General features: G+C 44.5%; 1 protein-coding gene across 1 annotated transcript; it reads left to right on the forward strand.

Moving 5' to 3' along the window:
- The first annotated feature begins 6,451 nt into the window (after positions 1-6,451).
- On the forward strand, positions 6,452-12,124 carry LOC115481887 (G-protein coupled receptor 37-like 1). The gene is made up of 2 exons (XM_030221333.1): positions 6,452-7,290; positions 10,523-12,124. The coding sequence occupies exons 1-2, from the start codon at positions 6,499-6,501 to the stop codon at positions 11,330-11,332; spliced, it is 1,602 nt and encodes a 533-aa protein (XP_030077193.1). The 5' UTR covers positions 6,452-6,498; the 3' UTR covers positions 11,333-12,124.
- Positions 12,125-23,309: the final 11,185 nt, after the last annotated feature.

Consider the following 23,309-nt stretch of genomic DNA (forward strand, 5'->3'; position numbering starts at 1 on the left):
ATGCACAGTTCCATCTTATTCCTCCCTTTTGTTTATTTGATACACTGTCACAGATACACAGTGACTGTTTTATTGTGATGTGTAGTGTTATGTCTTTTATATATACTAGGAAAACAGGTCTGTTTCAGGAGCAAATGAAACGGGCACTAGCAAGGTTTTCCTCCCCAACCCCCCCTTCTCCCTCCCTCCCTACCGACCCCTTCATCGCCCCCTTCTCCCTCCCTCCCTACCTACCTACGGACCCCTTCGTCTTTCTGACGGCATTGCTCCACATTCCGCACCTGCCTCTTGGATGCACCGAATGCCATTGCTCCGCCCTCGATGTCATGACATTTGATGCGAGGGCGGGGCCCCTAGCCTGGGCGATTTCAGTGGCTTCACCACCATGGTCTTACGAACCGTTCTGGAAGGAAGTGACAGTGACGTCACTGTCCTCAGAACGTTGAGGGTGAGTTTTATTATATAGGATATGTATTTTATCTATTTCAATATTGGCCAGCCGTTTGAACATTTCTGTCGAATAACCAGGTTATAAAAATGAAAATAAATTAAAGGCATACAATAAATAAAAACGCAGTAGGGTATGTTTACTAAAATACAGGGGGGTTAATATTTAGCTGGCGGCAGACAACGTTTTTAAAAATGCTGACCACCACTGCTCAAATTATGCCCAGATAATCAGTTCTGGGCCATGTCTGGGTACCAGTATTAAGTACATAAGTATTACCATACTGGGAAAGACCAAAGGTCCATCGAGCCCAGCATCCTGTTTCCAACAGTGGCCAATCCAGGTCACAAATACCAGGCAAGATCCCAAAAATGTACAAAACGTTTTATACTGCTTATCCCAGAAATAGTGGATTTTCCCCAAGTCCATTTAATAACGGTCTATGGACTTTTCCTTTAGGAAGCTGTCCAAACCTTTTTTAAACTCCACTAAGCTAACCGCCTTTACCACATTCTCTGGCAACGAATTCCAGAGTTTAATTACACATTGAGTGAAGAAAAATTTTCTCCGATTCGTTTTAAATTTAAATATCTGGATATGTGTGAACAGGCAGCACTTAACTAGATAAGAGCTGATATTCAGCCCTTCATCCCATAAATTAAGCTGGACAAAGATAGTATTATGTGGTCCTATTTGCCTAGTAAAATCTGGTTGAGTGCCGACTGCAACCCTGGCCACCCGCTGTCCAGGTACCTGTCACTGAATATTTTCTCAGGGCCCAGCCAGTGGGGACTTAATCAGCCTCTCCTATCAGGTTAACTCAATTTGAATATGGACACCCAAAAGGTTTTTGTACTTACCTCTTCTTAAGTGCAAAACTTGTGGTAAGTGCAAAGTCTGTGTGGTAAATGCAGGGGGTGTGGCCAACATCTGCCCTGCATCTATGCACAGGGCAGACACTTTTCGGTTCACCTGCAACTCTCTCCCGACTGCCACAGCGGCGTTGTTGACAGAAGTTGGGCTTTAAACCCCTGCTGCAAGCACTCACGGGCCGATGCTCAGAAGCAAACATGGGCGCTAGAGGCCATTAGTGCTAGACTAGTGCCCGCAGTAGTGAGCGCAGAATGCTCGGGCTGTAGCGCAGGAAGCAGTGAGTGCATCAAAGATGAGCACAAATAGAATGCTAAAGTAGTCAACCAGATGTTAACGAGGTCATTTCCTATTCCTTGCCAATGCTCAGAGAACAGCGCACAAAACAAAGCCGCCCTTATCGCTGAAAAAATTACGCCAGCTCGGAGCAGGCATTAGAGTATTGAAGAGAGGATTTCTCATGATTCTTTCTTTAAAATCTGCTGGTTTTTCTTTAATTTGGAAGCAGAAGGAGGCCCGAGCAAGTCCCTAAGTGCCAGTAGTGAGTGTGAGCAAGCCTGAAAGTGAAAGTACACATTGATGCCTGCTTCTAGCATTTAAATATAAGCCTTCCAATTAAAAAAAAAAAAAAAAATTTGAAAAACTTGTATTTAAAGGTGCAGAAAACAGGTACCACGTGTGCTTCACGTCCAGGTTTGCCTGGCGCATGCGCACAGGAGCTGCGCTTACCGTGAAACTCTTCCTCGCATGTGCCAAGAACGTTCCCCCTTGCTTTTACAATGGACATATCATTTGACTATCATTTCCTTTGAGCATTGGTGAGCTAGTTTTCTGTACTGTTGGTTTTACCACGGGAGTTCTGAGCATCGGCCTCTTAGTAGGATATCCAGGCGGCGGGAAGAGTTTCCCACCCCAGCTCTGGACAGCCCAATGTCCACCCACCTGCCCAGTGTGGGTTCTTCCACACCAGTGGCGTAGCCAGACTGCCAATTTTGGGTGGGCCTGAACCCAAAGTGGGTGGGCACAAAATTTTCTCTCTACCCCCCCCCCCCCCCCAGCAAAATTTAGTCACACTCAGATGCATTTGTCACACAGGGTAAAGTGCTGCTTTTCAGTGCATCCGATTTCAGACAATTTATTTAATAGCCTAATCCTTTTCAGTGAGCTTTCAGAGGCCAAAACCTCCTGCCTCAGGTCAGTATAATGCTGTTACGGTATCCTCTCCTGACCTAAGGAAGGAAGTATTGGTCTCTGAAACTTTATTAACACCATATTACTTTATCCTAAATTAAAAATAAAATTATTTTCTTTACCTTTGTTGTATGGCCATTTACTTTTTCTCATTGTGTTGCTCCCAGTCTCTAGATTCTGCTTTCCTTCGTTTTCGCTTAACTCTTCTGCCAGGATTTAATTCATTCTTACTATCCATTCTTTAATTTCCTTCATCTACTTATGGCTTTTCATCTTTTTCTCACCCTTGTTCTCCCCATGCCCCTTCCTCTTATTCTCCAATCTTTCACTACTCCCCCTTTCCATGCAGCAGCTCTCCTCTTTCTCTCCCCATCCTTCCAATGTCTCCCCTCTCTCTCCCCATCCTTCCAATAGTCTCCCCTCTTTCTTTCTGCATCCTTCCATCCAGTGTCACCTCTTTCTCCCTACCCTTCCATCCAGCGCCTTCCCTCTTTCTCTCCCCATCCTTCTACCCATCTACCCTCTCTCCTGATCCTTCCATCTAATGTCTCTCTCCCTCCTTCTAACCAGTGTCTATCTCTCTACCCTTTTCTGTTCAGTGTCCCTTCTCTCTCCACATCCTTCCAGTCTCTCCCCTTTTTCTCTGCATCCTTTCATCCATCTCCCCTCTTTCTCTGTCATCCTTCCATCTGTTTTCCCTCTTTCTCTCCCCATCCTTCCATTTTCCCTCTTTCTCTGCCATCCTCCCATCTGTTTTCCCTCTTTCTCTCCCCATCCTTCCATTTTCCCTCTTTCTCCCCATCCTTCCATTTTCCCTCTTTCTCCCCATCCTTCCATTTTCCTTCTTTCTCTGCCATCCTCCCATCTGTTTTCCCTCTTTCTCTCCCCATCCTTCTATTTTCCCTCTTTCTCCCCATCCTTCCATTTTCCCTCTTTCTCCCCATCCTTCCATTTTCCCTCTTTCTCTGCCATCCTCCCATCTGTTTTCCCTCTTTCTCCCCATCCTGCCATGTTTTCCCTCTTTCTCTCCCCATCCTTCCATTTTCCCTCTTTCTCTCCCCATCCTTCTGTTTTCCCTCTTTCTCTCCCCATCCTTCCATTTTCCCTCTTTCTCTGCCATCCTCCCATCTGTTTTCCCTCTTTCTCTCCCCATCCTTCCATTTTCCCTCTTTCTCCCCATCCTTCCATTTTCCTTCTTTCTCTGCCATCCTCCCATCTGTTTTCCCTCTTTCTCTCCCCATCCTTCTATTTTCCCTCTTTCTCCCCATCCTGCCATCCATTTTCCCCTCAACCGATTCAGGCCCACCAGCCCCAGCTCCCATTGCCGGCCACTGCTGCTTTTCCTGATGAGCAGCAGGGCCGGCGCTACAAAAGAAGAAGCGCTCAGCTGACTGAGCTGAGCGCCAACGCAAACGACGACTCGACGAGAAAAAATGTTTTTTAAAAAATGCGGCACCGCAGGCAGCCTCGAAGCATTGGCTGCTGGCTCTGCAGGCTCCGCCCGTCTCTTACGTCACTGCCCCTGGAGTGAAGCAGGGGCAGTGACTTAAGAGACAGGCGGAGCCTGCAGAGCCAGCAGCCAATGCTTCGAGGCTGCCTGCGGTGCCGCGTTTTTTAAAAACATTTTTTCTCGTCGAGTCGTCGTTTGCGTTGGCGCTCAGCTCAGTCAGCTGAGCGCTTCTTCTTTTTGTAGCGCCGGCCCTGCTGCTCATCAGGAAAAGCAGCAGTGGCCGGCAATGGGAGCTGAGGCTGGCGCCGGCGCGGGCCTGAAGGAAAAGTGGGTGGGTGGGCCAGAGCTGAAATTGGGTGGGCCTGGGCCCACCCAGGCCCACCCGTAGCTACGCCCCTGTTCCACACATACAGTGCCATGTTACAGGTAGTTCCAAACACCCATGGACACTCTACCTTGTTTACTCAAATAATCAGCCTCCCTGTGGGTAAAAGTCTGCGCTGATCATTTCTGGAGCGTGTGTAACTGTCAGGCAGGAGCTGTTGCTTTGCTTTGACTATAGTAGTTCTTTACTGCCCCACTAGACTACCTTCTAGCTTGCCTAATGGTTAATCTAGCCTTATAGAGGCTATTTGCCTGTGGAATTGTATTGGTTTTTACTTGCTGAAGTATCATGGGAACTCCCACAGTGTGTGGAAAACTACAGCCTTGACTCATCTGGAAATCAGTGTTCTTGGGTTGGACTCCTTACTCCACCCTTATCTGACCTATGTCCTCAGTACCTTTAAGAAGTCTGGGGAAATCTTTTCCAAAACATCGTAATCATTTTATATGAGCATCGTCTTACCGGCTGAGTTTATAAATAGATCAGGAAGGGTTTTGTCTTTCCCAGGATGGTATTAACTTCCTAAATTTCAGCCTTAGAAAAGCTTGGACGGATTCACTGGAAGCAATTTTAAAAATCACAGTGAACATGACATCACCATCATTTTATTCCTCCTCACCCCACCCCCTCCAATTAATTCACTATAGCACCTACTGGAGATCTCCCTGGTGGAAAGTGGGGCTAGGGTGAGGGGAGAGGGTACAGGAACGATCCCTGGGTGTTCCTGCTACAACGCCCCCCCCCCTGCTTCAAAATGTTGGCCTGTCAGGAGTCAGACTGCTAGATAAGGGAACCCCATTAGAGCTCTGAAGCCAAGATTTTGAGACAGGAAGATGCTGAGCCAGGAGCTCCTGCAGATGGCTTCTACTCCCACCACACAATTCACCAAGGAGACCCCTGGTAGGTGTGGGGGGTAGAGCACAAGGGTAGAAAGCACCAGAGTTTCCCCTGAAGCATGGGGCCCAGCTTTGAGGCTCAATGCTCTTAGTAACAACACCTTCTGAGGTGTTACCTTTCCATGAATAAAGCAGCTGTGAGATTTAACACAAGCTGTGTTATTGATTTTACGTAAAAATGATCTGCTTTGCAAGCATTGGCATTCTTCATGGCTCATTAATATTTGACGTGTCGCCATAAAAAAAATCCCATGTCAAGCTGCGTTATTGGCAAATAATGCACCTTATTGCCATACAACATGCAATTGGTAAATATAACACCATAGACACTGGAATGGGGTAGGCCCCATGGGATATGGCCTGCCCAAATGTTTCACCCTTAGATCAGTGGGAGCTTTTTCCTTTGTGCACCATCCGCTGCCTCTGGCAGTATGGGAAACTCCACTGGTATCTGACACCAAGATCCTTCTTCCTGTGGGATAGGCATGATTTCCCCACTAGACTTCATACAAAAAGCCTAAAAATAGTACAGAAAGGGAAAACCTAAGCTAAATGGCTAAAACTCAACATGTAATTAAACTCTGGAATTCGTTGCTAGAAAATGTAGTAAAAGCAGTTAGCTTAGCGGGGTTTAAAAAAAAAAAAGGTTTGGATGGCTTCCTAAAGGAAAAGTCCATAGATCATTATTAAAATGGACTTGGGGAAAATCCACTGCTTATTTCTAGGATAAGCAGCATAAAATGTATCGTACTTTCTTGGGACCTTGCCAGGTACCTGTGACCTGGCTTGGCCACTGTTGGAAACAGGATGCTGGGCTTGATGGACCTTTGGTCTGTCCCAGGATGGCAATACTTATGTACTTATGCACTTATGATGTTTTGTGTTGTTCAAGAGGGTTCAGCTCAGTATAATCTGCTGCCAGAAGAGGGCCACGGTGTTCTGTGATTTTCTTGTGGGGGCTTTAGGCGGATGGGAGAGAAGGGAGGGGAGAAAAGAAGTCCTTTTAACCCTGGATTAAGATCTACAGATGATCCAGACCAGCGGCTGAGACAGAGTGAAACCCCTCTGCACCTTGTTCTGTGACCTCAGGGGGAAACATTTGCTTTTTAATGATCTTTCACGTTGTTTTCCTGTTCTTTAAACACTTATTTTTTGGGTGAAATTACAAGGACAGTACATATTTTGGTGCCACAACATTCTTAAATCTTTTACAAGAAAAAGTCCACATTTTGTAAAACTTTTTGGTAGAAACAAAGGGATGCTTTTTGTTTTGCTGTGCTTGCTGGGAGCCCTCCTGCAGACCCCAGGGACCCTGACAGCAAAAGCAGACGCTGAGCTTATTGGGAAGGATGGTGACCCTTCGGAGATGAATTCCAAAGACATGGAATACAGGGCTTGGGAAACATCCCTTTTTCTAGAATCCACTGCACGGTTTGATATGGAAAGTGTTGGATGGAACACGCAGAATTTCAGAACTGATGACATAGTTCTCTCATCTCCATCCAGGTTGCGGACCAGAGAGAGAGTGAGGAGGGGAGCCAAGGATGATGATTCAGTAGCAATGCAGCAGTTTGCCCCGGCTGTACGAGTGGAATACCCCAGACCCATCAACCCTGCCCAGATCTGGCCAACCAAGCCTCCGCTACCTTCCAGCATGGACCCGTCAAAGCACCGAGAAGGGAGCCACACGACAAGAAATGGAAGCAGGACTCCAGACGTGGGACCCCATAACAACTACACTTTGACTTCAGATAAGCAACCACAGATCCAGAACCCGCTGTACCCTTTGACGGAAAACTCTTACAGTGCCTACGCTGTGATGTTCCTGTCCCTGATCGTCTTTGCCATTGGCATTATTGGTAACTTGTCCGTCATGTGCATTGTCTGGCACAACTACTACCTGAAGAGCGCCTGGAACTCCATCCTGGCCAGTTTGGCCTTCTGGGACTTTCTAGTTCTCTTTTTCTGCCTGCCAGTGGTGATTTTTAATGAACTCACTAAGAAAAGGCTCCTGGGAGATATATCCTGCCGAGCTGTGCAATACCTGGAGGTAAGAGAGACCGAGCTGGGTCATCTGGGCGCAGAATTGGTAGAGGAACCGTTCCCGAAACCTCTTGAGGCAGCCGAGCACTTAAAGCCTGTTCATTAATCACTGATCCATGGGGATGGAAAAGTGACTTGTTTCATCCCAAAAATACATCCCCAAGAAACTTTCAGTTAGTCAATAGCACAGGTCTGACCCATTTCAGTCCTTCAGTTTCATTTACATTGTTAGTTTTGTTGTTCATTTATCTTGTATTGTTTTCTGTTTACTGTTATTTTAATGCCCACCCTCCCCATTTTTATGTTCACTTCTTTGATACTGTTATGAAAGGTGGTTAATCAGATCCAATGAACCTTAACCTTAAACCTTCCAAAGACAATCTTATGTAATATACAACACGAGATGTTCTCCCCTCAGATCCTGTTGAATTTACACTAATAAAGTTATTCCAAATCTAAGTGTTAACCCCAACACCCTCAAAGATGGGATTTTCAAATATAATTATTACACCCCTGTTATCTAAAAACACATCACTAAAGGGCTTGTCCTGGTGACCCTGCAGTCGGTCAGGTTTTCAGGATATCCACAGTGAATATTCATGAGATAAATCTACCGACATTGTGGTCCCAGCATATGCAAATGTCTCTTCTGCAAAATCATTATGTTAATGTAAAAAAATATCTACCCCACCACTAAATCTTGATAATTAAATTTCCAGAGAGAGTATGTACGTATGTGCTTATTTATTTGCATTATTTACTGCTCCGTACAATCCAGAAAGTTTTTATGGCTTACAATAGTAACATACATAATTAAAAACATAAACAATATAATAAAAAACATACTTCCAACATAAAAGTAAACAATATCAACCTTAGTTAAATATCAAGCAATAACCCTCCAAAATAAATAGTTAGGAGTTACTAAACATTACTGATTAAAAGCTTGTCAAAATAGAACTGTCTTAAGTTTCACACTTCTCATGGTCTTTCAGGGAGCAATTCCCTTACTGCTTTTAATTGGTTTGTTAGGGATGTGCTTTTGTTTGAAATGAAATGGGGGATTTTATTTATTTATTCAGAACATTTATACCCCGCTTTATACCACTTAAAGTAGCCTCAAAGCAGCTTACAATGAACTGAGGAAACAATTACAATGACAGTAGAGAGGGTAGAAGGATCAGAAGAAGAAGGGAAGGGAAGGGAAAATGCACTGAAAGGCTTTGGCCAGATCAGAGGAGATACAAGTACAATGAAATCAGAAATTGATTAGATAGAAACAAAGAAACAGAGAAAAATAGACAATAAGGAAAAGTGAAAAAAAAAAAGTCCAAAATGGTCCATAAATATGTTGGCAGGAAGGACTTCAGGTGATATTTTGAGGCCGAGGAATTTGATAAAATGTCCCATTTTGTTTTGGTTTTAAAAATTAGGCCGATCCTTGTTGCAAACATGTGAAATGCCGTCCGAGGTCCTCCCTTGATTCCTCAACCTCTTTTACTGTAAGGATCTCTCTTCACGCTGCCGGGCAATTCCCCATCGTTCCTGCTCTGCCAAATGTGGCTGTTGCCAGTGGCACCAATAGACCGAGGCTGGTGTCATTTTTAACTTGTGCCATATGCAAAAATGCTACTGACCTAGAAAGAGATTTTTGTTGTTGTGATGGTGGTGTCAGAGAACTGACTTTTATTTTGTCAGTTTTTTAAAAAGATTTTAAGCGTACAAAATGAAACCACTAGTTAAACAAACAAAATGAAAAGAAATTTTTTTTATTAATTCTGGAAAGCTAAATAAAAATCTCCTTAGACATCATTAGGGGCCCTTTTACCAAAGCAATATAAATGTGGCCTTAGCGTGTCCTTACACACGTCATTCCTGCGCAGCTAAGGCCACTTTTACCACCAGGGTAAAATGGTCGACCTTTCTATGTTCCCTATTAATGGTCATGCACTAAGGGGCCCTTTTACCAAAGCGCGATAGGCTCTACATAAATGCAGCGTACGCCAAAACGAGACTACCGCCAGGCCAGCGCACCCCCTGGTGGTTATTTCAGATTTGGCACACGCCCATAACACCGTGACAAATCATTTTTTAAAAATTTCCTACTGTATGCGGTGTTTCTGGTGTTAATCGTCAGTTGGCGTGTGCCGACCAGTCACCGTGTATATAGCACGTGACCCCTTACCACTAGATCAATAGGTGGCGTTAAGGACTCAGGCATGCGTTGATTTCAGTTTTATCACAGGCCCTTTTCCCGGCCCATTGAAAAAGAGCCCTTTTTCACAAATACACGCACCCACACTGCTACAGGCCACTTTTTGCCACGCTTTAGTAAAAGGACCCCTAATTTTCTCCCAGTCTGACTCCTTCCTAGTCTGTCCTATTATCACGTTAACACGTGTAATGGCATAGCGACATCGTTTTCTCTGCGTGCATCCTTCTTCTTGAATCCTGAGCGCCTCCTGCTTCGCTCTCATCCCGTCTCCGCACCTCTGACTCTGTGGTTCGGGCTGCGGTGGCAGAGAGAAGACTCACTCAGGCGGCTAGCCAGGGAAGGTTAACCCTTACCCGGTCACGGCCACCGGACAGCAGCACACACAGACACAGCACATCTGAGTGGGGACAGTCAGACTCAGACAACCGGGGAGCTTGTGCCTAAACATGGGCATGCCATTACTGGCATTCTATAATGAAATCTTGGCACCAAAATGCCGTTTATAGAATTGGCACTATACACTGACTTGCTGGGGTTGCTGTGAAGAGGCTGTTCACCATCCCTGGGGGAGAGGACCTGTGGTCATCAGCAAAGGAAACCTCCGGTGGCTGGATTTAGATACAAGGTTCTAGAAAGAGCCCTGGCACATGGCTCCTGGTCTCGGGACCATTGGTGAAGTGATTAGATTAGGAAGAGTGAGGTGACAGAAGGGGAGTCCTATTAAAACAGGAGATAAGAAGCCTTGAATATTTATGAATGAATGCTCATTGTGCCAGCCCCAGAGAATAAGAAAAAAGAAACCATCAAGCAAATGACAACAAAAAATGCAACGTTTGTTTTTTACATTATTCTTAGAACTGTAGATCTTAATGGAGGGAATGAGGTTTGCAGTATTTCCATTTTACTAATTTCCAAGCCTGGGAAAGACGTTTTGCATTTGTGTCTTATAATACAGTGACTGATGATTCATTTCTTCTCCAGCCTTTGTTTATGCTGTTTTCTCTCTGTTCCCTCATATTCCTAGGTGTCTTCGCTAGGGGTTTCTACCTTCAGCCTCTGTGCCTTGGGAATCGATAGATTCCATGCAGCAACAAGCCCTCAGTCCAAACTGGGGCCCATAGAACAGTGCCAGTCCATCGTTGCCAAACTTGCTGTCATCTGGGTTGGATCCATGACGTTGGCTCTGCCAGAGATTATGCTTTGGCAACTAACACAAGACACGTCACCAGTTTCTGGTATGGTTACAGAATTCTGCACCATAAAGCCTTCATCGAACCTGCCTGAATCCATCTACTCTCTGGTTCTGACTTATCAAAATGCAAGAATGTGGTGGTATTTTGGCTGCTATTTCTGCCTCCCAATTATCTTCACCATTAGCTGCCAACTGGTGACCCGAAGAATCCAAAGTTCTGTAAAGACAGTTAAGTGCCGCGGTTCAAAGCATGACCAGTGTGAGAAGCAGCTCAACTGGACTGTGATAGGATTGGCCATTGTATACGGAATTTGCACCGTTCCCGAAAATATCTGTAACATTCTGGTAGCGTACGCATCTCTGGACATGTCCAAGCAGACCTTGGACCTACTCAATCTCATCAACCAATTCTTCATGTTCTTCAAGTCATCTGTGACCCCCGTGATTCTGCTTTGCCTTTGCAAACCCCTTGGCCAGGCTTTCATGGACTGCTGTTGCTGCTGCTGTGAAGAGTGTGGACAACGGGGGTCTTCCAGTGATGGTTCTGACGGCCAACTCAAGACAGAGATGTCCTCCTCCATTTTTTTTGATAAGCCTAGGGAGATGCCAGCACCAGTCCTCGCAATTGGAACGCCTTGCTAAAGGCAGAAAAATGTTGAAGATGATTTCATTGCCTTATGCTAAGAACACATGATTTTACTTTTTTGTTTGAGTGTTAGTACATTTGAGCGAGCTATACAGTAGTCTGCATTCCCACTTAAGTCTGGCTGTAAGTATGTTATTGCTCTCATGTGATAAGATGTGTACGTATGACTCAGTCACAGCTGCCTAAGCATTGCTGGAAGGTCTCTAAGTCAATTTTCCCAAACATATCAAGCTTACTGAAGGATAAGCTTTAATGGCTGGAGCCTCACAAGATTTGTTCTCCAAAATTGCCATTTTGGTGAGATGTGAAACAAATAGGAGCTTAGATATATACTTTATAGACTGTTTATCAAATGAATTTGAACTTGAACATTAACCCACTCACAGAGCAAATGGCAAAAGGTCATCGAGATTAAAAAATATTTTCATTTCTGTCTGTTGTATAATGGAAGGAGACTTCTGTATTCTTTGCATTGAACATCTTGAATGATGTTGTGGCCAATATGATGCCAGAAGATGAACTTTGTTATATTTAGTGCTGTGGGAAAAATATAAATTGAAATTATGGGGCTAGATGAGTTCTATGTATTTTAGCTGATGCAAAATTCCCCTTCAAGTGGCTATAAACAGATATTATTTGGCCTTGGTAATACGTATTTTGTAATTGTTATGGAGTCCTTTGACGAAGCTGCGGCAAAAGGGGGGCTGCGCTGGCCTTGGCATTTGTTTCTGACGTGGGCTGAGGCCCCCTTTCACCGCAGCGGGTAAAAAGCAGGTCTGTGCGGCAAGTGAAGCACTTGTTGTGTGCCCGTTTTTGGGGGGTGGGGGTGGGGGAGCACTTACTGCCACCCATTGAGGTGGCAGAAAGGGCTCCCGCGTTAACCCGGCGGTAACCGGGCAGCACGTGGCACTGCCTGATTACCGCCGGAAATGGCACGCGCTGGGGGTGGGAACTACTGCCTGGCTGCTGCGGTACTTCCGTTTTAGCAATAGGTAAACCCACGTTAGGCTTACCGCAGCTTTGTAAAAGGCCCTCTCCGTGCTTTGCCTGTTATGATGACGACAGGCTCTCAAGTTTTTGGCTAAAAACATTCATTTATTGCATAATATTTGGGTATAGTTTTGAAGCTTGATTATTTGTGATATATATCTATATCTATGTATCCCTTGCACCAAGAAATCCAATAATTTCTAGACCTGCACTTCTCTTAGCATTATCTAGGGCTCTTTCATAGTAATCAGGTCATGGTCCCATAGCTGTAGATAATAATAGGCAGAACTTCAGGATTCCATAGATTTAGGTAGGCTTACCATATTTGGTCAACCTAAAAAGAGGATGCGTGCTCCGCCTCACCCTCTGTCACACCCTCGCCCTGCCTCTGTCACCCCGCCTCCCCCACACACTCCCCTAAGGGTGTCCTATCCCCTCCCCTTACCTTACTCTACTGCCCTGGTGGTCTAGTGACCTCTTGGAGGCAGGAAAGAACCCCCTCTTTCCTGCCCGGAGCTCTGTCCTGCATTCTCTCTCTTCCCCTTGCAATGCTGATGGTCCTGGCGCCAATTCAAAATGGCCACCGAAAGTTGACGCGGCCTCGGTCTTGTGAGGCCACTTCAACTCTCGATGGCCGTTTTGAATTGGCGCCAGGACCCTCAGCATTGCAAGGGGAACAGAGAGAATGCAGGGCGGGGCTGTTTCCTGCCCCAAAGAGATCACTAGACCACCAGGGCAGTAGAGTAAGGTAAGGAGAGGGGATAGGACACTATTAGACCCACCCACCAGCCTGCCCATTTGTCTGGAAATCCGGACAAACGGGCAGGCCGGCAAAACCCGCCCAGTTGCCCAAAACCGGACATATGGTAACCCTAGACTTAGGTGTTGCCATTGTTCTCATGGAATGAGATGTTACAAGGTCGTCCTGACCATGGAATTTCAAAGCTTTGGGGACCCTTTAGTGTTATGTGAAGGATCATTGAAATGGGCTTTTCTGATCTGCACTATCTATCTGGCTCGTTGCAGCTGTTACTGACTCCTGTAATACGATTCTCTCAAATCATGGATTTCAAAAGTCCCATCCCAATGGACTTCAGGCAACATCGTTTTCTGTTGGTGCGCTGGGATGGGAGCTGAGATTGGTTCAGATGGCCGATGAGAAATGAGGGGGTATGTCACAGGCGGAGAGTGGACGTTCCTGCCTTATCCAGCTAGTGTATTAGGGGCGCCTTTTAGAAAGCGGTGGTAAGCCCAACGTGAGCTTACCGCTTGCTAAAAAGGAAGTACCGCTGGGCTACTGCAGCAGCCTGGCAATAGTTCCCAACCCCAGCACACGTCATATCCAGCGCTACAAAAATATTTTAATTTTTTTTAGCACCAGCGTATACCCAGGGGTAATCGGGCAGTGCCATGTACTGCCCAGTTACCGCCTAGTTAGCACGGAAGCCCTTACCGCCACCTCAATGGTTGGCGGTAAGGACTGCCCTCAAAATGGCTGCACAGCAAGTGCTTCACTTGCCCCATGGCCATTTCCTGAAAAAAAGGACTTACCTTTTACCCACTGGAGCTTCGGCACACGTGAAAAACACGCGCCGACGCCAGCACAGGCTCGGTAAAAGGGGCCCTAGGATTGCTGTGTGCCAACTGAATAACTGTTGGTTAATGTGGGAGCACTTAATGCAAGTACGCCCATGTTATTTTTTTATTTTGTTTTTTTGCAGATGCCATGTGCTAATGGGTACATTGCCACAAAACATGCAAAAAGAAAAAAAAAACGTCTGACTTTAATGCCATGGTAAATCTGGGGTTAGCGCATGGGAAAATCCCCCATTAGAATGTGCTAAACCCAGATTTCACTGCACCTCAGTAAAAGGGCTCCTAAGTAAGCAACTCTCTCCTTCACCTAAATTTTTCATGAGCTCCATTTTTTTCTTGGAAAAAATAAAGGCTTCATTACAAATGTATTTACAATACATAATTTGTTCTAGCTTTTGTACATTTTCACATTGAACTAGCTGGACCTATGTTACCATGTGATATTTTTATGCAATATTATAGATTAGTATACTAAACCCGGTGCGGTGTTGTATGATGAATCAAAAAAGTTAAATGTCTACTGTGTTCTCATATTTTGTTGTTGTTGTTGTGTCTTATCCTTTGCCTCCAGTGTGTTTTGCATTCTGTGCCTGTAGAGACTGTCGGTATTGAATTTTTCTGGGGAAGGGATAGAGAGAGTTTGTAGCAGAAAATAAAGCATTTGTGGAAACTGAAAAGATGTAGCTCATTTAAAAGATGTCATTTTTAATAGAAATGAAAAGGACATCAGAGCATGTTTGTGGAGCACAAGGAAATGAAGAAGCAAAAGTGGAAATTCTGTTGTTGATAGCATGAGGCTGAATGCTCAAGGTGATGAGCTGAAGACAATCGTCTATTCTAACATCATTAAGTAACATCATTCCATGTAGAATCTCAGATAGTAGCAACATTCCATGTAGAACCCCAAAGAGTAGCAACATTCCATGTAGAATCTCAAGGAGTAGCAACATTACATGTAGAACTCCATGCTACCAATCCCTGGGCAAGCAGTGGCTTCTCCCATGTCCATCTCAATAACAGACTATGGACTTTTCCTCCAGGAATTTGTCCAAACCTATTTAATACACATGGACCACAATGTCATTCATTTTTAGCAAAATAATCCATCATCACCTCCCCCTCCCTCTCCACCTTCCTCATCCCTCCTCACACCTTGAAACATCCTGCCAACCAGGCTACCTTCTCATAGTCATCCACATCCAATTGTATTTTATTTATCCATTTATTTAACAGGTTTTTATCTCATCTTACTGAAAAGATACATTCAACATGGTTTACTAGGTCATGATAGACATAAGCAGTTAGAAACCAGAAATTCATAGCCTGAGAAACCCATCTCAATACCTAAGCCAAATAAAGCCACCTCTTAAAAAATACAGTTACATACTAGAACTAGCAGCTTGGGAGAGGAAAGTTTTCAAATTCTTACACAGGACAGTAAATCAACCTCAATTTTTAATACAAGAGGTAGTACAATCCACTTCATTGGGCCCATAACACTGAAAGCCTTCAATTGCCAAGATACTGTCCTAAATCTGTCTAGCCCAGAGACCACAACTAGACTCCCTTGCTGTGATCTCAAAGGTCATCCAGGGATGTAAGATAATAGTCTATCCTTCAAATTAACAGGTTTATGAGCATGAAGAAAAGGTTCTCCTGGACTGGAAGCCAATGTAGCTGTTGTAGTAGGGGATGAGCCCTCGCCTATCTACTCCCCCCCCCCCTCTCAAATAACAGCCAGGCTGTGGTATTCTGAATGATTTGCAGTTTTTTGTAATGTTTACAATATATAGAGCATTGCAATAATCTAGAGTACTTACAACCAATGACTGAACCACAGTACGGAAGGCAGAACCCTCTAGAAATTGCCTTGAAGGAGACCTCCTCCACTCTAAAACTGCCCTTAACTGGGCATTGTGATGATAACTCTCTAAGTCTGGTACCAGAATTCTCTCTTCCATCCTAGGCTACCAAGAGCTTGCAGGTGACTCAAGGAGGCCTCTTACACCAAATTCAGCTGAACATTTTCCTGGTAAGAATCCTTAACTCCTTTCCAGGAATATGCATGGGAAGGATCTGGCAGAGATCTAAGAACTTGGCTAGTAACATAATCTTTAAATATGGAATCCTACCTATCCAAAAGTGGTTTAGCCTACTCCTTCTCCACTGTCTGGTCTCCTAAACTTGAGTGATCCTTCTGTCTCCTAACATGGAAAGGTTGATATCAAATCACATGTAGAGTCTCTCTCCAGAGTAACATTGAGCTGCTCTGTATTAGCTAGATTCACCTTGAACCCGAGAGTCTACTATATTTTTTCATTTCCTCCCCCTAAGGTGCCCGGTTGGTGTCCTGGCATGTCAGGGGGACCAGTGCACTACGGATGCTGGCTCCTCCCACGACCAAATGGCTTGGATTTGGTCGTTTCTGAGATGGGCATCCTCGGTTTCCATTATCGACGAAAACCGGGGACGACCATCTCTAAGGTCGACCTAAATGTTGAGATTTGGGTGTCCCCGACCATATTATTGAAACGAAAGATGGACGGCCATCTTGTTTCGATAATACGGGTTTCCCCGCCCCTTCACGGGGACGTCCTGCGAGGACGTCCTCAGGAAAACTTGGGTGCCCCGTTTGATTATGCCTCTCTACGAGACATAACCTTCACTTCTGCAAACAGGAAATACCCGACACGGGCCATGTTTCGGCACACATGCCTTCATCAGGGGTCCTGTGACGCAGTGGCTAGAGTTTGAAGATGATAAGGCTCAAATGATAAGCCCACACGGACATACAAACTAATCAAAACAGCAGTACAACACACTTAGGGCCTTGTTTGCTAAGCTGCACTACAGGAGCACTAGCGTTTTTAGCGCAAGCTAAAAATTAGCACACACTAATTCTAGAGACACCCATAGGAATATATGCACTAAAAACGCTAGCGCACCTTAGCAAGCAAGGCCTTAGCGTGTGATGGTCCACAATTGCGTAGCAGCTCTGCTCAGTTGTATCCAAAAAAATAATAAATATAATAAATGTAAACTACCTTGGTTGTACCACAGAAAGGCGGTATACCAAATCCATGACCCTTGATCCATTACATATTCAAGGAGGCTTATTTTTCCCTTTCACTTCTTCATTAAATACCAAGGGGTCCTTTTACTACTCAGTGGGAAAAGGAGCCCTGCGGTAACGGTGGGGGCCATTTTTCTCATGCGCCAGGGTCCTTTTTACTGCAGCAGGTAAAATGCCCTTCCAAAAATGGCCAAGCGGTAAGATAACTCTTACCACGTGGCCATGCAGCAGGGATCACTTAGCACCGCCTACTGAGGTGGTGGTAAAGGCTCCCGCGGTAACATGTCGTAACTGGGCCGCACGTGGCGATGCCCGATTACCGCTGGGTTAAGCGCCACACTACTAAAAAAAAAAAATTCACGGAGTGCTGGAAATGGCATGCGGTCAAGCTGGAAGTACTGCCGGCAGCCGCTTTGGGCCGGCGGTAATTCCGGCATCGTGTGCTGTAAGCCCGCTTTGGGCTTACCATCACTTTGTAAAATGGCCCCCAAATTGCAGAGGAGGCCGTGTGAGACTGGTCCATCCTTGCTCTGAGGATGTAGTGTGTGTTAAGAAGTTTTTAGTGGCTGTAAAATTTTTCTGTTCTGGAACAAACATCATTACGAGTACACACTCTTCTTCAAGATTTTTTATTTTTATTTTTTTTGTTACATTTGTACCCTGCGCTTTCCCACTCATGGCAGGCTCAATGTGGCTTACATGGGGCAATGGAGGGTTAAGTGACTTGCCCAGAGTCACAAGGAGCTGCCTGTGCCTGAAGTGGGAATGGAACTCAGTTCCTCAGTTCCCCAGGACCAAAGTCCACCACCCTAACCACTAGGCCATTCCTCCGCTCATAGATTGCGTACTATGTGCAAAGAGGATGCACTCCTTCCAGTTAGTGCACACTTTTTAAGAGGCGTGTGCACTAATATTAACAAATGACATTTTGTCTCAAACGACAGCCCAACCCTAGGGTCTGTATACTTGAAGACAGAGATCTGGGACCTGCTGTAAACATTTGAGTTGTCTGGATAACTTTTCCGGGAACTGGTGGATTCCTACCCTACACTGCGCTGGTTGCCTTTGGATCTGTGTCCTTCACACCGTTTTTTAAGGCCTCTTGTTCTTCTTCCCTTCTCTCGGAGACATGGAATACCATTCAAAGGAGGAGTTGGTTGCTAAGAAACGGGCCAAAATGTGAGTGGAGAACGAGGGCCATATGAAATGAATTACTCCCTCAGGTTTCTCTGCAACCTGTTGCTATGGGAATGAAACGCACAGGCTTTGTCTAAAGAAAGTTAGTAATTCTCTCCCCCCCATCACCACCCTTTTAACACATTTGACAGGTCCTGTTCAAGAATTGTTTAAGAACAGTTAAACATCTTTTAATGGCAATGTCTGATCACTAGGCAGTTAATTGCTTCCTTTATTTCACTGGCATTATCCATCCTTCATGGCTTATTGGCTTGTCTCAACTGGAACCTACTTATAACTTATGCAGGCTGCACCTACTCTCACCCTGACCCACATGCAGAAGGCATACAATGACTGGGCAAGAACCAGGCTTTGGGAATAAATGGCCACAGCTTTATTAATATACATTATCCTATTCCTAGGAACCACCTGAGCCTTGGGTTCTATGCTGTAGATGGCTTCTCCCCGCCTTGGCCTTCCAGCTAGGGAGCATGACTCACTGGTCAATGTGGTGGCCAACCATATCTTCTCCAGCATGTCCGCAGTGCTGGCCAGTGTGGCAGCCAGCCAAATCTCTCCAGCATGGCCGCAGTGTATGTCTGCTTTTTGACTCCACCCTGGTCTGGCATTCCACCCGTCATTAGAGCCAGCTGGGGAATCAGCCCATCACCAGTGGGTGTTCCTGTCCTTGCCTCAATCGACCAAACACCCTTTTGCCTGTTGTTCCAGCACCTCTGGCAGTTTCTAGGCTCGGGTGTCTCCACAGCTGTGACAATGCTATTAATTATGCACAGACAATGTAAGAGAAGGTGACCAACAATGCGTGCCCTAGGCCCATCCAGTTACACAGTACAACATAACAAACAATGCTGTTAAACTTTTTCAACTACGCATCTGTACAGTTCCCAACATCCTTATCAACTTATCGCCTTACACCTTGCGTAACCACATAGCAGAATTTAGTTGTCAATGCTTTCTAACACTTTGAACTACCTGAGAATAATCAGTGGCCCCCATGAGGCCCAGCCATTTGTCAGAGAAACAAATAAACAAAAAGGGGGGAGGAGGAAGGGATCCCGCCGTCCCCAACCAAAGAAGCTCATTCCCTCCTTCGTCGGCTCTTTATTTCTCCTCTTCCTGCCGCTGTGCTTGGGCCACACCCCTTCCCTGGCTCCCCCACCAATCCTCGCTAGGATTTCCTGTGAGATCACTCTGTGCCGCAGAGAAGCCGGGAGAGGGGCAGAACATGAGTCGGGAGCTCCTGCATTGCAGCCGCCATGTTATGTTCGGCTGCTCGCAAGTCAGCTCGCCAGCCTTCTTAAGTATTGCATTTATGCCCCATAACGAGAAAGGATTTTGATTTCTGCAGTGTCATTTTTATTTATTTATTTATTGCATTTGTATCCCACATTACCTCTTTGCAGGCTCAATGTGGCTTACAATTCATCATGGATACTGGTTTACATGGTGGTGAAATACATAATAGTGTTAAAGCAGCAGACATTATAAGACAATTCTGGAAGTTTTAAAGATTATACAGTTACACATGTTGATCTTTGTGAAATATCTTGCCGAAGAGATAGGTTTTCAGTAGTTTTACAATCCCACATCTTCCTTTCCTTAAGTGAGAACTACCTTTTTTCCCCCTCATGTTCCAACCGTGGAGGATGAAGGAGAGCCACCGAATCCTGAAGCCACAGTAAAATATGCAGGGTGATCCTACCTCATCTCAAAGAAAAGCAGCATGACCGAATGTGATGCTGCCACTAGCACCAGTCATGGAATCATACCATTTTTGGGGGGCTCACCCAACGCATAATTAAACTCTGGAATTTGTTGCCGGAGAAAGTGGTGAAGGCGGTTAGCTTAGCAGAGTTTAAAAAGGGGTTGGACGGTTTCCTAAAGGACAAGTCCATAAACTGCTACTAAATGGACTTGGGAAAAATCCACAATTCCAGGAATAACATGTATAGAATGTTTGTACGTTTGGGAAGCTTGCCAGGTGCCCTTGGCCTGGATTGGCCGCTGTCGTGGACAGGATGCTGGGCTCGATGGACCCTTGGTCTTTTCCCAGTATGGCATTACTTATGTAACCCCAAATAGTAGCAACATTCCATGTAGAACCTCAAAGAGTAGCAAAATTCCATTCAGAGCTCCCAATAGTAGCAACATTCCATGTAGAACCCCAAAGAGTAGAAAGATTCCATTTAGAATCCCGAATAGCAGCAACATTCCATGCTACCAATCCCAGGGTAACCAGTGGCCCCCACGTCTATTTCAATAACAGCCAATGGATTTTTTTCTCCAGGAACTTGTCCAAACGTTTTTTTAAACCCAGATATGCTAACCGCTGTTACTACAGCCTCTGGCAATGAGTTCCAGAGCTTAACTATTCTTTGAGTGTAAACATAGTGCCCATTGTGCGCACTCTTAATGACATTCCAACTCAAAAAAAAATTAACATAAAATGAAAAATTTCTGGGTGCCCATCCCCAGTGGAAAGCCTGGGCTAGAGATTAGATGCCTTGACAGGGAAGCACAAAGAAACCACTGCACTTTCTTTTTCACTCTGTTCCCCTCTGTGCATTCATGACCTGCCAAAGGCGCTTTGTTCCAAGTTTGATCACTGTGGGCTAATATGAGCTGAATGCCTTTTACAATTCAGGAGGATGAATTGGAGAGAGGAGGATAGTTTTCTCTCTCTTTCATTCTATGCATTTTTTTTTTCCATGAGCAAGGGCCAGTGAAAGAACAATGTCTGTCTTGTTGGTTTTCGAGCTCAGCTAATGGTGATGGGGGCAGGGAGGGACCAGTGGACATTAGACAAGTGGGACAAGTCCAGCAGTGAAGGAAAAGGAGGAGTGGGGGGGGGGGGGTGGAATGGGGGGAGGGAGGATGAAAGAAAAAGAGAAGTTCGGATCATCCACAGCTATGCAAAATAGGCATGAAACAGGACGGACCATGTAGCTGCCAAGTGACAGCGATAAACACAGACACTGCAAGATTTCTGCAACTTTTCCTTGCCCTTAAATCCTGCCAAAAGTGAAATACACTTGTTGAAAATACTGAAGAGCAATGTAAGCCCATAAAAAAGCTGCCATTATTTGGTTTGCCCAAACATGTTGATTTTGAGACTGCAAAGGCCCTTTCTTGGGATGTGTCTAGCCTGCAAATGTCAGTACCAGGCACCAAATAGAAGACCAGTGCATTCTAGTTGTGAGCAAATGTTATTATCTCTTTGCGTCTGCATGTGCTGCAAGAGTTCTGTGCTCTCTGTCTCTGAGCAGGGCTACTTTTAGTCTGGAGTAGAGCTTTTCACAGATCCCATGTGCTTACGTTCAAACACAGCCACTTCTGATATACAATTAAACAGGACACATGTAAGCAAGCCCAGTCTTTTGAGACTTAAGCTTAACATCTGGCTCTGTGTGACCTTGCAAAAGTCTCTTTACACCATTGAGCCTTATTTTATTCACTAGATGAAAATGATAATCCTATTGTTTTTCCACTTTGGAAATGACTAATAGTCTAACACATTGAAGGGCAGAGGGGAGGGCTGGGAGGCACAGGTGAGACAGTCCAGACCGTTTGTCTTCTGTTTCAAAGTATTCAGGCAAGTGCCTAGTGTGAAAAAGTCTCAAATAGCTAGTCCTGGCTGTGCTCACCGGTCCTGGCACAGATGTAGGCATATTTTCAAAGCACTTAGCCTTCCAAAGTTCCATAGAAACCTATGGAACTTTGGAAGGCTAAGTGCTTTGAAAATATGCCTGATAGTCACCCTAACCATGTTTAAGCCCGCTGAGTAACGTAGACAGGCCAGATGGATTATGAAGCAGTTGTGATGTGTAGAAGCCAGACCACATCTGTATAGGGGGAAATCCACCTGAGGGACTATTCTAATTGCTTAAGTTCAGAGTTGGGGATGAAAGGGATCGTCCTACTTTAAACTGGAAACTTCTTAGATTTATTCAATCTTCTGAGGTTGCTTGACAAGATCGAACGGAGTTTACATTTTATTGATATTTGAGATAAGACCTTATCACTCTCAACTGGTGCGATAGCATTTATACTTGGATTTAGCTCATGCTTTTTCAGTATGAGCTTCTGGTTATTACAAAAAGCCGCTATTTAAGTAAACTGATATATCAGAATGCCCTTTAGCTTTGCTGCCAATTTGAATTTGGAAAGTAGGGCAGCCAAGTTTGATCCTGTCCTGGTTTAGTCCACCATTACAAACAGGAACTCATTGTTGCTGCTTATCAAAGGGAAATCAGATCTAATGCAATGGTGTCGAGTCAGAATTGGATTAACCTGTCCTGAGAAAAAAATGGAGCCAGTACGTAACCAGGTGGCAAAATTAGTATGTGTCTTTCTGGGAAGCAAAAGTTGCTTGTACAAAACCGCCATTAGCATGTTTCTGGGGGTTTTCCCCCTCTCTCTCCCTATGTCTATGTTTATAAACCAATCTCGCATCAAAAAAAAATAGTTTGTTACATTTCAGTTCAGTTAACCCTGTACTTATGTCTGTAAAAAAAAATTATATTTATAAATGAAACCTCAAACACTTCATAGATAGGCACTAAGGCAGCTCCAAAAAACAAACAAACAAATCCCAGTATATAACACTCAATAAATACAAAAATAAACCAAGCTGTAGTACAGAGTTCACAAAACTGAATCAAAGAAATAAAAAAAAACAGAGTTCAAAAAACACACTGCACTTTAGGTGGCTTGTTTTGGCTTAATTTCCCCTGTAAATGTGTCTTCTATGATCCAACTCATTTGAGTTCTATTTTAGACTCGAGGACTGACGTACCTCCTATTTCACAGCCAGTAGCACTATCTTCATCCACTCCGTAATCAATATTAATATGATACTCCGAGTTTCTCTTCTATTACATAGCTTTAAGTAGTGGAATATATATTTCATGGAATTGTACCTTGTTTTCTCTCCTTAATTGTGGACTAGAGAATGGGGGAAAATATATATTGCCTTTTAATTTGTTTTTTTTTTTCTTTTTTTGTGTGTAATATGACTTTAATATTGCATAATATTGCCTAATGTTTCTCTATCTTTTCATATCAAGAAATTTCTTGATTTGTGAATGCTTAAAAAACAAACAAAAAAAAAAAACACA

The sequence above is a fragment of the Microcaecilia unicolor genome, chromosome 12 (assembly GCF_901765095.1).
Source record: "Microcaecilia unicolor chromosome 12, aMicUni1.1, whole genome shotgun sequence".
NCBI classification, from domain to species: Eukaryota; Metazoa; Chordata; class Amphibia; order Gymnophiona; family Siphonopidae; genus Microcaecilia; species Microcaecilia unicolor.

What these genes read in the sequence shown, in the direction of transcription:
- LOC115481887 (XM_030221333.1), top strand. Translation starts at nt 6,499, where the DNA reads ATGCTTTTTGTTTTGCTGTGCTTGCTGGGAGCCCTCCTGCAGACCCCA. An exon ending in GAGCTGTGCAATACCTGGAG is followed by an intron (nt 7,291 to 10,522) that starts GTAAGAGAGACC and finishes TCATATTCCTAG; the next exon opens with GTGTCTTCGCTAGGGGTTTC.